We start from the raw sequence: 14,803 nt of genomic DNA, 5'->3' as shown, positions 1-14,803 counted from the left end.
TTACTCTCTCAGAAATGCCTTACCCTGGAGGCGAGGTTTGGGCATTAATATCTTGACAAGTATCATTCCCAGTCTGCTCAAACTTTGTATGGTGGAAGTCAGACATGTTTTTAGTATGATTGGACCTTTACAAGTTTGTACTGCAAGCCCATTAGTTTTATATACAGCAGGTCCCATTTAGAAGTGGCCACTTCATTCGTGCTTCCCGTGATTCACGCAGCTGCATGAAATGTATTACAACCTTTCGTCACAAGGTGGCAGCTTCTGCTGTAGCATTGCCGGTAAACAGGGCTGCTGACACGCATTCAGAGGCGTTGCAACGGCAGTGTGATTGGCAATCTGCGGACTGGTGCCGGGCCGTGGGCTGGACCTCGCCGGTCCGCAAAAAAAAAAGAAACGTGCTATACAAAGAAACTGCATAGGCTGCCTTTGTCTATGATCTATGGTCTATGATCTTCAAACTATGAGCCTCCTTGACGAGTAGATTGCTGGTGCACTGAGCCACGAATTTAGGCTAGATTATGTCTATGTTTAGCCTGTGCAACATTGTTGACTACATGAATTAAACCCAGTGCCAGGGAGCTGCCACTGTTCAGTGATCTTCACTGTTCAGTGACCTTGGATGTATGTGCTATCAATGTGCTTATGCAACTGTCAGAGATGCAACAACCACCAGTCGCTGTGTATTACCTGGTGATGAATCTCTCTTCTCGTCAATGAGCACTCGCCAGAACTCTGCTTGTGTCGTATTATTGACTTGTTTCACTGCCAAAGTAGACATATAAGAGGACCCTGCCATTGGCTGTACTGTCATATGAATATGCAAAAGCCTCACCCCACTGATAATACTCCAACATTACTATGCACTGGTGGTTGTTTGGGTCATTGCAGCTTCACTGGGGAAATATAAATAAAAGACGCATGATTCAAGCGTGAGGTCACGTGAGAATCACGCATGAAGCTGGACAATTCAAAGTAGTACCCACTGTAAGGCCCATATAGAACAAAATGCAAAACTGGTGACATTGAGGGTGTTTTAAACTTATTTTTTTGTATCCACGACACCAATCATTATTTTGTCTGCAAATACAATACTTTATTAACGTTGAGCCAATATTTGAGGTCTCTGCAACAAATGCACATGAAGATATTAGAGATAAAACAAGGTATTTATTGGTATTTTGTATTTTTTGGTAATGTTCATAGGACTAAAATGGTATGTGGGTAGCTAGTAGGAACACGAAAATCAATTTGTGTATAAAGTGTACCATGTTTCATACACAAATACACTTACTTGGTTACATTGGATACCAATGCATTTTCATTCTTGTCCCTTAGGCAAAACAATGATTTTTACTCTATTTAATTATCTATGGTACAACGATAGATATTCAAGAGCCTTATAACTACCCCACATACCATTTTCATCCTATGAAAATGACCGAAAAACAAAACCTCTCCTTGTTTAATCCTTAAAATCTTCAAGCCCATTTTACTGTATGTGGAGAGCTCAAATATTAATTTTAATAATATATAGTATGTAACAAAAAAATTAATTATTGATACCAAATGCATACAAAAACAAGTTTATACTACCCTTAAAGAGGTGGTTCAGGATTTTGGAAATAGGACCTCATTTCCAAGTTAGCAAGTGTGATATTTATCAGTGGAGACCGTTTTCAACACGTTTCATCCAGTCCTTCTAGTTGCAGAGTTTGCAAGTGCTAGGCTAGCGCAAGTCAATGGTATGTGTTAGCCTGCCACTAAAAACAGTCTTACCCACTCCACAAATTAGCTCGGTTTATAATAATTTTGTCTAAAAAGTACCAATGAAGTACCATGTTTCAACAAAATCTGAGATGGTGCTGCAACAACCTGATTTGACACAGAATGACCCAGTATGCATCGTTTCTAGACAGTGTTAAAGCGCCCTTAAATCAACCAATACTAACTTTTGGCGAGACCAGATGGCACAACCACTACAGATATATGTTTAATTTTTGGGCACTATGTATTTTGCCGCTGTTCCAATTTTTAGATGCACAGTGTCTGAAAGGGGCAAATGAGCACGAATTTGCAGACATAAGTTAAATTAAATGTTTCCATAAACTTAAAGGTAACCAACCCTTCAGTGCAGCACACAATGGCATGCAGTGGCAAACATTCCTCTATCCTTAACAATTCGAAATGTTTTTATCACCCTGATCTCCGACAATTTGCTTGTCTATTTGTATTACTCAGAGTCTAACCCGGAACACAGCTATCGAAGTGGCAACCAATGTTAAGGCATTGCACAATGAGACAGAGTCACTGCTTGTGGGACGAGTGTCTTTGGTAAGGTTTTTAAAAAATCTGTGTCCACGTTCTTTAAAGTGTAACTCCGGCAAAAATTGACCCCAGGGTCTTTTTCTGCATTAAAACACATCAAATAAGCCGTGGAGACAGTAATTTTCGTTGATCAACAACTACAGAGCTACCCCCGGTATAAGCTATAGCCTCAAATCTCAAGCAGTTTTTTAGCTAAGGGCGGTGAGCCAAACGCTTCCCAAATAGCATTTTTTAACCAGTAACATTGTTCAATACAGCACCAAACCTCGTCAGTAGCTTGCTCAGGGTCCCTACACATAAAACGAAGCACCAACAAAGTAGTTAGCGAACCCGGAGTTTATTACAGTTAAGAACACTTACCAACTGTCCCCCTACCAGCTCCTCTAACCCAGTATCGCAAGGATTCGTTGTACTGTCACGTTTGGTTAATCTATTATTCACGCTGGGGTTAGAGGAGCTGGTAGGAGGACAGCTTGGTGCTTCGTTTTATGTGTAGGCACTTTAACAGCAGCATTCTCTGTTAATGAACAGATTATTTTATGTATTTAATATTGTTTCACCCCAGCAACTAGACTCTCCTCATGAGGAACTGCTATCAAGCGCCCTCCAGATTGTAGAGGTTGAGCTGGGAAAATTGGCTGAAATCCATTGGCTTTACCACATCATCCAGCCCAATGATCAAGAGGTGAGTATGAAGATCAAGAAGTAGTTTTTACCTTGCAATTGCTCCAAAATTATTATCCCATTATTATCCCATTGCTCTTCCTGTTTTGGGGTTGGAGAGAAAACACAGATTGTTCATCCTTATTTAACAATTGTGTCTTCCAGGATCACTCAATGGTGTATGACAAGAGGAACACCCGTGGTAGCATGTTCCGCATAGTGCCAAAGTTCAAGAAGGAAAAAGCAACCAAGAAGTCCAGTCCACTGTCAGGTAAATTTGTAAAATAGATTGTTGGGCAGAGCATGTCCAAAACAGTGAGGAAGTGATTCCAATTTTCTTGGTGGGCCATGGATAAGCATATTTGATTATTGACATTTTGTTCTGAATCCATATAGTTTTAGTTATTTCTCTTGTTTGTGAAATAACAAACCATGTGTTGTAACAGTATTTACTCATAACTGTAATGAAACCACAGCCATAGTTAATAGTCATTACATCCCACGGATGTCTTCTAAAAGTCATCACATGTTTCAGGCCACATCCCCTTCCAAGAGTTACATGTTATCCTCGAAAAACACATGCACTAAGTGTCCAAACACATGCACCAAGCCCAGATCAGGGCTACATCTGCTCTGGGAAGCATGGGTTCTTCACACTATTTAAAGGTGCCCTAAGCGATGTTGGGTAACGTCACTTCTGTTGACGTTCAAAGAAAACAGAGAGCTAGCTCGCTACTCCCTCCCTCCCGTGCAATTGAAACTCTCCTAAACGCGCATCTTGTCGGTGATTGGCTGGAACAGTTTGTTATGTTGTTATGGTTCAGGGGGTCGTTTCTAGAAAAGTTAGCAGCGACGTTGCTCAACCACCATGGTACGACGCAACTTGCGACCAAACAACGACATTGTTACACCTGTTTCCAGAAAGCATCGTACCTGTGTCGCAATTAACTACCTTCGACGTTCGGACACTGAACGTTGTTGATGATGCAGCGATAGATATCATTGGTGGAAACAGTGGCAACGTGTAATACCCCACCCTCTAGAAATTCTCTGCCACAGCCTATGTTGACATTGTTCTCATTTTAAACCGAGTGATTAATGCTGGCATTGTCATTGTCATCTGCAAAAACCTAAACCTATTAATTGCAAGTATATGAAACATTTTACTGAAGCCGACCAATATGTGCCATTATTTGTGTTAAATATCTATGTTGGAAAAAATATATATCCTGGACGAATGTCTGGGTATAGCAAATGTTATCAATTGTCCCGTGGTTTAACGGCAGCGCGTCAGTGCACTACGCGCTCGGCCGGAGTTCGCATCCTATCTCTTCTTTTCATCTCTGAGTAAGAGTAGGCCTACGAGACACAACAATAGGTTTTGACCATACATATTTATGTATATAGTTACTCTACATCGAGAGACCATAGGTGCAAGACATCAGTCAAAAACAATTGAATCTACGTGTCACACTAGTTCACCTGCAGGTAGCGAGAAGCAAGAGGACAATCTCATAAGAAAATCAAACCTACAACGTTGGGATAATAAGTCATCTGCTTTAGCCACTACACCCTTTATCACTGCTGTTGCAAGGGTCTGTGAAGATTATAATACTAAAAGCAAGGCAATACTTGAATTAACATAGGGCCTAAATAGCAAGAATGAGCCAAGTAGGGGAGTCAGTGTCTTAATCAAAATTAAGCTACAGGATAGATCAATCATTGAGTCACGAGATAAACATCCACTTCGCAATTTTTGGTTAGGCGGTTGTGATTTTTGGTTAGGCGCTCCGGACACCAACAGGAACTACCAAGGAACGACACAAGTGCGACTGCCTAGGGGCAGTAGTTCAAACGACCAAACTTTGCGTCCTTGTTTGCGATTGAGAGTTCGAACTACCCTTTCTAGAAACACCAAATCCAAGATCGATGGAGCGAACTACCAATGTTGCGACGCAAGTTAGCAAACGATGCTTTCTAGAAACGACCCCCTGGATGGAACAAGTTGTTTTTGTTGCTGTTTTTGGAGCCTGGGCTGTCCACATGGACCACATTTTTTATAGTGTATTTAGGGCACAGGCAGCTAGCGGATGTTGAGGTGATGTTTGGTCTATGTCCACGGTTGTCAAACTGGGGTACGCGTACCCCCAGGGGTACGTGGACTGATTTCAGGCGGTACGCGAAAAAATATCTAAGTCATAACTTATGCCTTTTCGAACGTTTTCTCTATCCCACGTTGGTAACTTAACTTCCGTATTTGCACTGCGCATTAAAAACTTATTTTCTCCGCATTAACAAAATATTCGAGAGTGGAGACAGAGAGGGTAAAACAGCGTTTCTCAAACTGTGGGTCGCGGAGACATGCCAGGTGGGGCGCGAACTGACGTGAAAAACAGGAGTTTTTTTTATTTTTATTTTTTATCTGTAACCTAGGCCCAGGTAGCACCCGATGCGCAATGGACGCACTGTGTTATTCATAGGGAAGCGCTCGTGTCAAGGCAGCTTAGTTAGTCCCGACCTGAATGAGATTTTGAACGAGGTTGTGAGAGTGGTGAATTTCATCAAGACCCGGCCCTTAAAAGCGTGAGGTTTGAATCTGCAAGCACGTTCACTAATGAACATTTCTTGACGAAGCTGGCCTATTTTAGCGATATATTTGGGAAGCTCAATGAGTTAAATCTCAGGTTAGGCCTACAAGGCAAAGACAAGCACCTAGCAGATAAGATCACTGCATTCAACAAGACGATTGTGTGTGAGATTAGGTGCAGATCTATTTAAAATCATTATATTCAGCACATTTGTAGGCCTATCATATGTTGACTATTGATGAGATTTGTATCATATGTTTATGATCCTATTCACTATTCTCGACAAAATTGATAAAAATAAATATTAATAAAACAATTTTAAAAAACGTAACAATTGGTGGTGTTGGGGGTACTCCGGAAGATCATAATGTCTCAGGGGGTACATGCCTGTTAAAAGTTTGGGAACCACTGCTCTATGTGATAAAAAATGTATTAGCTTAGAAACCACGTAACATCGCTTAGAGCACCTTAAACCAAATGAAGTCCTACATGGATTTCTTAGACACTTTAAATCCAGTCAGCGCCATTTGAAGGCATCTATTTAATTTTTTTATGTACTAGGCTACTCAAAATGTTAGTTGCACATGTACTATTCAAATACTTCAAAGTTTGGAATCTTTTTTCAATTAAAATAACCAGAAATTGTATATAGCTATTGTTAAAAATTACCATTATTGCTGGACATTAATGATTTTGCTTAACTTTAATGGAGGCAAATGAGCTGCAATTTGCTGCTGTCCCTTCCCCATTCTTTATCATTCAGTTCGCTACAGTTTCATATCGCTGAGGGTCAGTAATGCATAACAAAATAAACAGGCTTGATTCAAAATGTGCCTGGCATCGTGTTCCGGAGCGGAACAAAGTGATTTACAGCATATACTTTATTGTTCTAAGGAAAGACGGGGGTCTGAGAGGAATCTTTTGAGAACATTAAACAGCGTCTCCCTTTTCACATGAGCATGCCAAGTAAGATTGCATGCAATGTACAAAAAGACTGTTGGTTGGTTGGTTGGTTTGAATACTCAGTTCTACCGTTCATGTTGTCTCAAACATGTCATACTTTAATGAAATTTGTAGCAGCAGCTCTAGCACCTCTACACGAGTGGGTATCAGAATAATGAACCTTGTAGAGGACTGGCTTATACTGCGAAAATTCCTGGGTGTTCTTAGAGCTATATCTACCGTATTTTCCAGACTATAAGTCGCACTTTTTTCATAGTTTGGCTGGCCCTGCGACTTATAGTCAGGTGCGACTTATGAACATGTTCTTAAATGTTAATTCATATTAACTGACCTGAACCCTACATGAAACATTACTGTCTAGCCGCGAGAGAGCGCTCTCAAATGCACAAGTTCTGTGCACTTTCAGTCAGAGATTAGTGGTAGCGCTATGCCTGAAGCACACGTGCATACCTAAATCCTCAATTTATGGGGGATTCTATTTATAGCCGGGCCTCAGATTCAGACAAATAAAGGCCAGTAATAATTTTGTTTAAATTTAACTCATAAAAGAGCTCTTCTTAATATTTTATATTATTGGTTGGTTTAATATTGTTGCCAATGAAAAGTCATTGTCTTACACCACGAGTCTCCAACACGTTGCTCTCAAGCTACCAGTTGCATGCCGCCCCATTCTGAGCTTGCCAGAGGCTGAAGCAGTAACCTACATTTAAACACAATTGTTGCTGCCAGGCATCAGCCTACGAATTTTATAAAAAAGTAAATCATGCAGAATTAAAAAAATAACTAAATTTAGGCTATCGTAGACCTGGCTACACGGAATAAGGTTTCCATTTTAGCACAACACACGTGCCATGAATAAATGAAAGCGGATGCCTTATCTCGCAATAAGCGGATGGAAATCCCGACACCCTTTCATACATGAACCATCAAATACCCCACAGATTTCAGTGGTCATCAGTCCCGATATTTAGCAATATCAAACAGTACAAGCCATGCCACAAATAAAAAGACCCCCGCCATAATTTGAGGATTTACGATAGTCTGTTTCCTAAACATTCCTCACCCGTTATCTAGACATGCATGAAAACATTTGAAAACAAAACTCACTGCCATGTAGGCTAATATTTGATCACTGTTTTGCTACTAATTATCTTTCACATAATGAATACGCACACTAGAAAGTGAAAGTAGGCCTACTATGCGCTCCGTGTCTATATCTGTCTGTTCACGTCCGCAATCGATTATAACGTTACTCAAATGGAGAACACATCCATGTTCTCTCGCGTTATAGGCTGTCATGCTTGACGGTTCCTGATCGCTAAACATTTGTTTTCCTTTCCTGTCGATCGCGGTTGATGTAGAAGCACCTAGGCTATAATTTGACTTCAGCGGTAAGAGAGAGAGAGAGAGAGGCACCCGCAAAGTGGTCCTGCGCGCACGTGTGTGTGCATGGGGTTCAATTGAAGTCAGAGTTGGTCCGTCCAGTCAATAGTCACGCTTTCAGGCTGATCCATTATTCGATTAACGTTATCAGACAGCGCAGTAACATGTGTGGGAATTTCTCTCATTATGATGGAGTTGTGGGACTTTTATTATTATGCTCAATACTTAATAACTTATGCGCAATACCCGCAATCCTGCGCTGAAATTTAGGCCCTGGTTTTAAATGCGCATATTTTTTTGAGGTGGCCAGCCGAGTATTTCTTCTGCTGCCAGCTTGTGCCAATATATCGTACAAAATGCTTGCTTCATTGCATTCTCCTCATTTTTAGCTAAATTTTCATGTACCACATCAGCATTTTTGTTCAGTGAATCTTTTGTAAATTGCTTTACAATTAGCGCAGGCACTCGTCAGCAGCCTTTGGCTTGCCTCTTGCCGCTATTCACTCCTTCGTCTTGATTAACATTCTCAATATTTTTGGCCTCTATGTGTCCAGTTACATCTGTCTGTTCTATTTTGTAAAATACATTTCTAAATATCACCTGCTTGCTGCAGCTTTGGTCTGCACGTCCTATTAAAACCGGTCTGTGCACGTCTTTTTAAAACCGCATAATTTTGTCTCTCGTGGGCATTTCATCTGCTGCCGGCTTGTCACTCCACATCGCCCAAAATGCTTGATTGCATTGCATTCTCTACATTCATTTTTAGCTAAATATTCATGTACCACATCAACATTTTAGTTCAGTGAATCTTTTGTAAATTGCTTTACAATTACTGTCGGGCCTGGCCGATCGCCTGGTTTGCGATTTGGTCACGTTCTTTTAAAACCATCTATTTCTCTCTCGTGAGCATTTAATCTCCACATTTTTAGCTAAATTTTCATGTACTATATCAGCATTTTTGTTCAGTGAATCTTTTGTAAATTGCTTTACAATTACCTTCGGGCCTATAGGTCTATGCCTGGCTTGCTTCAGTCATGTCCTTTTAAAACCATCTTTTTCTTTCTCATGAACATTTAATCTGCTGCCAGCTTGTGACTACACATTGCCCAAAATGCTTGATTGCATTGTATTCTCCACATTTTAGCTACATTTTGTTGTACCACATGGAATTTTCTTTCAGTGAATCTTTTGCTTTACAATTAGACCTTCGGCCCTCCTCTGGCTGCCTTCACTCCTTCATCTTCATTAACATTAATCTTTTTGGCCTCAATAGTCCAGTTACATAGTCTCTGTTTTTGGTTTTGGATTTTGTAAAATACATTTCTAAATAAATGCGACTTATAGTCCAGTGCGACTTATATATGTTTTTTTCCTGTTCATGACGCATTTTTTGACTAATGCGACTTATACTCAGGAGCGACTTATAGTCCGGAAAATATGGTATTTTACATTTTAAAAAAACATAGGACATGCATACCATTTCCATTTTGTTGGACCCAAACTTGTGTTCAATATAAATAATTATATTTGAATTACATTTGTAACTAAAAGTTGAATAAACTTTCAAAAATACCCCTAGTCCCCAGAGGTTTAGTCAGAAATAGCATGTTGACATTACTAATGTTGTAAAGTATTGTTGCTGGGAATATCTACACAAGTGTGCAGAGGCCCATTATCAGCATCCATCAGTCCTGTATTTCAGTGTCATGTTGTGTGCAATGCAAGTTTATAATTTTAGTCTAAAAGATCTAGGAGTGTGAAGATTCACTTATTGGAAACTAGTTTGAACAAAAATGGCACTGCATCAGTACACTGAACCCCTACCTTAGTATAACCAAAGTGCTGTGAAAGAATAAGGGCCCTATTTTAGCGATCTAAAACGTATGGTCACTAGCCAATAGCTTAATTAAATTTAGTGGGTTGTCCAGTCCACATTGGGAGTGGTTTTGTTGTCAAACGTGGGGCAGATGGCGCAACAAGGTGTTCCTATGTTTCTTAATCAGTCATGGGTGTGTATCAGTGGCGGCCGGTGGTTAAAAAAATAACGGAGGAAGGAATGTCTGCTTGATTGGTGTTAGTGGCAATATGTGAATAGTAGGCCACCTACCCCGACACATTTATAGCAGCAGTACTATTTAGCATTTTAACTGGCAATGTTGTGCAATAAGTCACTTTGGATAATAGTGCTAAATTAATAAATGTAAATGTAAATAAATGTAAATTTAGGTCTGGGAAGTCAGGGAAGATATGTAGGTCTAGTTATGAATTACTGTTTTCCAGATTTTATGAAAAGTCTGAAGGTTTTGCTCAATGTAATACATTTGCAGAAAAGTCTTTAACACTAAAAATAGACACTTGTTTTATAAAACCATGTAACTATTTACCATTAAAAAATAGACCTTAAATGTGGTTATTTGTAACATGCTATTGTTTTTAAAGCCAAATTGCTATAATTTAAAGACAGGTTGTAAGCTAAGTGAGAATTTATACTCAAAAGGCAAATGTTACTGAAGACGTCATTACAGGAATGCATCTGAAACATTCATTAACAATGTTACCATCCAAAGATACAGTTAGTAACAATAACATATTAACAACAAGAACATTATTTAACAATTGTTTAGTTAAGGCATAACTTGGATGATTATAGCAACGCATAACTATCCAAAAATGTTTTAGCCTATCACCAAATGAACTGTCCACGTTTGTGACAGGCCAGCAGCTGTAGGCTATAGCTGATTGTTTTCTGTGCTAACGGTACCAGTTAGCCATTTGTCATACTATGTAGCATTCAGCAGCCTACACTAACCTTACCATCTTTTTTTGGAATAGGAATTTTTGGAACTGGTCTTCCTGCTTTGGTCCTAACCTTCGCACTATATTTGAATGTATAAAATATGTATATTGTCCTCTGATTCCATTGTACTGTTTATTTCACGAGCAAAAAACAAGCTTTCCGTTCAACACAAGATTCTTAGCTGTATGACTGCAGATAACGTTCTTGCACCGTTGCCGCTAAAAACAGCACCCCCTATCGCAATTGAAAATTACTGTACGGAGGAGCTTCCTCCCTTGGCCATTGAAAACGACGTGATTCAAGAGCCGCTGGGGTCAGAGCCGTTTATAATGGACTTCAATGAGGGGCTTGAGGAGGAAGCTCCTCCATACAGTAATTTTCAATTGCGATAGGGGGTGCTGTTGGCATTTTGACCTAGGGGAACGATTTTGTTCATTCAAAGTGTTAAAAATAGTAATATTAACAGTAATTTATCAGATTAGTAATTCACTTTATATATTGTTTATTTTTCTCTGAAATTTTAGGGAGGGTGTTCCTCCCTTTCCTCAATGAAGGAGCCTCCTCTGGTGTGTATTGGGCGTAACATCATTTAAACCAATGAAAATGGCATTCCATTTAACAGCAAGCAGCGCAACTTCAAACAGCGCATCGGTATTTTGATAGTCAGCGACGCATTTGAAGGAATCTGCTTGCCCGCGAGACTGTATGGAACAGGTATTCCACTAAACTATGCCTCTACTAAAACCTAGCAGAGTATAGCCTATACACACATCTGCATTCGTCATTGGCAAAGTGAAACTAACTTCACCGTGGTGTCATAGCCAACGACAAAACAGTTATACACAGTTAATTACTTTCACTATTGACTGACAATGGGTTACCATCGAAAACATAACCTGGAGAAAGCAACACTTACCCCAATAATGTTTGAATGACTGAATAACATAACCTAAGGACATTTATCCTGCAGAGGAGTTGCTGCTTACATTTCATGACAGCTTCAGCTGTGCTTCATATGTGCCAAATCACTTTTATCAGTCATTACCAATTAGCAAATGATGGTGAATAACTACACATTGTGAGATGTATTTCATAATATCTTTATTATAATTATGTTTCCCATTGTAATCGTGTAATTTGTAATGTTTTGCATGGATGTGCGCTGGTGCGCATTCCTGTGGATGAGAGAAGCAGGGTGCGTTGTGCACCGGCCCATATCACTGTTGATAATGCACTCTTAAAATAACATAATATAAACAACTCACCAAGGATTTCTGACCAGGTTTCTCAGTGGCGTAATGATTTTTAGAGGGTGCAATTTTGGATTGTGCGCCTAAACACACCTTCTGCCACACCCCTGGGCGCAAAGCTTAATAAAAGTAAACCGCATGGCGAAAAATCCGAGAGTAAGATAGGAATAAACATTGCATTGGATAAATCTGCTTTGCGCCAGGTTTTGCATCGCGAAAATAGGGCCCTAAACGTCACAAATCAAGTTACTTCCAAAATGATGATGACCAACTCTCATTCAAAGTCAAAGTCAAAGTCTGCTTTATTGTCAATTTCTTCACATGTCAAGACATACAAAGAGATCGAAATTACATTTCCCACTATCCCACGGTGGAGACAAGACATTTTACCAATTAGGTCCACAGACAAAAACATAACATTCAATTAAACCAGCGTTTCTCAAACTGTGGGTCGCGACCCACTACTACCGGGCGCGAACTGACGTGAAAAACAGGAGTTTTTTAATTTATTTTTTTATCTGTAGCCTGGGCCCAGGTAGCACCCGAAGCGCTCGTGTCAAGGCAGCAGTTAGTCCCGACCTACATGAGATTTTGAACGTTGTTGTGATAGTGGTGAATTTCATCAAAACCCGGCCCTTAAAAGCGCGTCTATTCTCCGCACTTTGCGAAGAGATGGTAGCTGACCAAAAGGCTGTACTGTTTCACAGCGAGGCAAGGTGGCTTTCCCGAGGTAAAGTGCTGTCGCGCGTGTTTGAGCTCCGAGTCGCCTCTTCTTGGAGGAATAGCGCATGTTTGAATCTGCAAGCACGTTCACTAATGAACATTTCTTGACGAAGCTGGCCTATCTTAGCGATATATTTGATATATCTTAGGGATACATTTGAGTTAAATGTCCAGTTACAAGGCAAAGACAAGCACCTACCTCACCTAGCAAATAAGATTACTGCAGTCAACAAAAAAACTTGAGTATGGGACAGGCCCCTCGATCGCGACAGTATTATGCCTTTGAGATTTCTGAGCGAAATCGCTGAAACGTCTGATTGGGAGCCACTCTTGTGATCCCATGTATTAAACAGTAGGCCTACATCACATCCCTGCAAAGTTTATTTCAAAAATATTTCCCAACCAGCAGTGCTCAGTATGACTGGATTATGGATCCATTTAATGCAGCATGTTGGTATTTCATTGAATATATTGTACAATGCTGTAAAATGGCCTATGCTTCCTAATATGTTGCTGGAAAACAGAAATATGTGTGTTATGTATTTATTTATTATTATATCTGCAGCACCAGCTGATTTTAACTCTGTTGAAGAGGATATATTTAGAACTTGTCATTATTTCAATAAATTTTACAATTTATGGTGTTGACCAGATTAGTAGATAGTGTTGTGTCAAGTAGTGTTGTAAACATGCATGGACTCAAAACATTCGTGTGAAGTAAAACATTTTCTTGCAGTATTGTGGATGAAGTAATTCAGTCAGTCTATGCACTTTAACTACACAACACAACCCAAGTTACAATAAGCAGCTAACACTAGCCTCTAACCTTACTTCTTAGGCTGAAACAAACATTATAGCTTTGTCTGTGTGCTAACTCTGAACTGCACTCCCTTCTCACAGGGGGTCTTCCTCCCACTCCAGCAGACGGCTTAATGTTAACTTGGGAGGAGACACAGGGTAATATTGCATAGCTTACTTCTCACTGCTAATGCCACGTGTAATCATGTGGAGTTATTTCACGACGTATGTTAGTAGCCTACTTATGAAGGGGAACCAGACCAGATCAAGGGTCACAAGTTTTCTCACACAATCAGTTAACTTAAGTTGATATATGGTTTACAAGGATTCGATAGTCCTTTGTTGGATAGTATATACTATGGCTGTAACCAGGCCTTGTCCGTAAAATTCCATAATTTTACGGACAAGGCCACTTGGCCTTCGGTTGGGCATATTTGGCGGGGGGCACAAAGGCCACATGTCAGGGCACCAAGGCCAAAGTTAGCAATAGCCTACAGTAGGCTACATAAAAATGATCAAAGTTGAATTTTGCCTATTCACAGCAGTAGACCTGTATCACTGAATGAAACATTACACAAACAAGAAACATGACATTTTAGCCTACATAGAACTGTAAATCATCTGATTTTACAGATATCTAGACTATATTTAACATTTATTTTGTATTTGGCCTGTTATGAAATCATGTATTAAACAATTTAAGCACATTGTAAACTTAAAGCCCAAAGTTGGAGACATGCATGTAGAAATTTGCTGCAATTTCAAAACCGGATTACTCTGGAACAGCTAAATGTACAGGGGAATGCTCTACATAGAGTCTACACCAGAGCTCGACATTAATGGTTGCTCGGTTGCCCTTGGCTACCAAATTGTTACAAGTGGCAACCAGATTTGGTTGGCAAAGCAAACCAACCAAAACCTCATGCCTGGTTGCCAAGCTGGCAACCACTTTTAAAAGTTAAGGTTGAGCCCTGGTCTACACCTTTGTGTTCAATAAGGTCAGCTGTTTATTCTGATAAATTCCTGAGATATTCTGAAATGAATGGGTGGGGAGATGGGCGCAAAACTGTATGCACAATAATTACATTAAAGTACTTTTCTCGCAAACAGTGTATCACAGCAACTAGTGAATGTTGGATTTTTCTTGCCGTGCGCTGTCACTTTCTCCACCGCATTAAAGACTAAATTAATTTGTGCTGTGAATGCTAAGATTATTTTGACAGGCCATCAAATTAATTTACAAATTAAAATCGCTGCATCAGTCGGATACAAAGCAGAATATGGAAAGAAGGGTAAAGTATTCAGGCAGG

At 39.9% G+C, this 14,803-nt stretch overlaps 1 protein-coding gene across 1 annotated transcript in view; it reads left to right on the top strand.

Moving 5' to 3' along the window:
* dgkh (diacylglycerol kinase, eta) overlaps nt 1-14,803 on the top strand; it is a 205,358-nt gene that overhangs the window by 162,950 nt on the left and 27,605 nt on the right. The window contains exons 27-30 of the mRNA XM_076264201.1: nt 2,242-2,334; nt 2,894-3,013; nt 3,157-3,262; nt 13,596-13,652. Of these exons, the coding sequence (XP_076120316.1) occupies nt 2,242-2,334; nt 2,894-3,013; nt 3,157-3,262; nt 13,596-13,652 (376 nt within the window). The remainder of the gene's footprint in view (nt 1-2,241; nt 2,335-2,893; nt 3,014-3,156; nt 3,263-13,595; nt 13,653-14,803) is intronic.

The sequence above is a fragment of the Alosa pseudoharengus genome, unplaced genomic scaffold (assembly GCF_046254945.1).
Source record: "Alosa pseudoharengus isolate Yale_2024_CS ecotype anadromous, Long Island Sound unplaced genomic scaffold, YU_APseudo_1.1 YU_APseudo_1.1_scf_3, whole genome shotgun sequence".
In the NCBI taxonomy this organism is placed as follows: Eukaryota; Metazoa; Chordata; class Actinopteri; order Clupeiformes; family Clupeidae; genus Alosa; species Alosa pseudoharengus.
The sequence above is the reverse complement of the archived record's forward strand: the minus strand, read 5'-3'. Positions and strand labels throughout refer to the sequence as shown.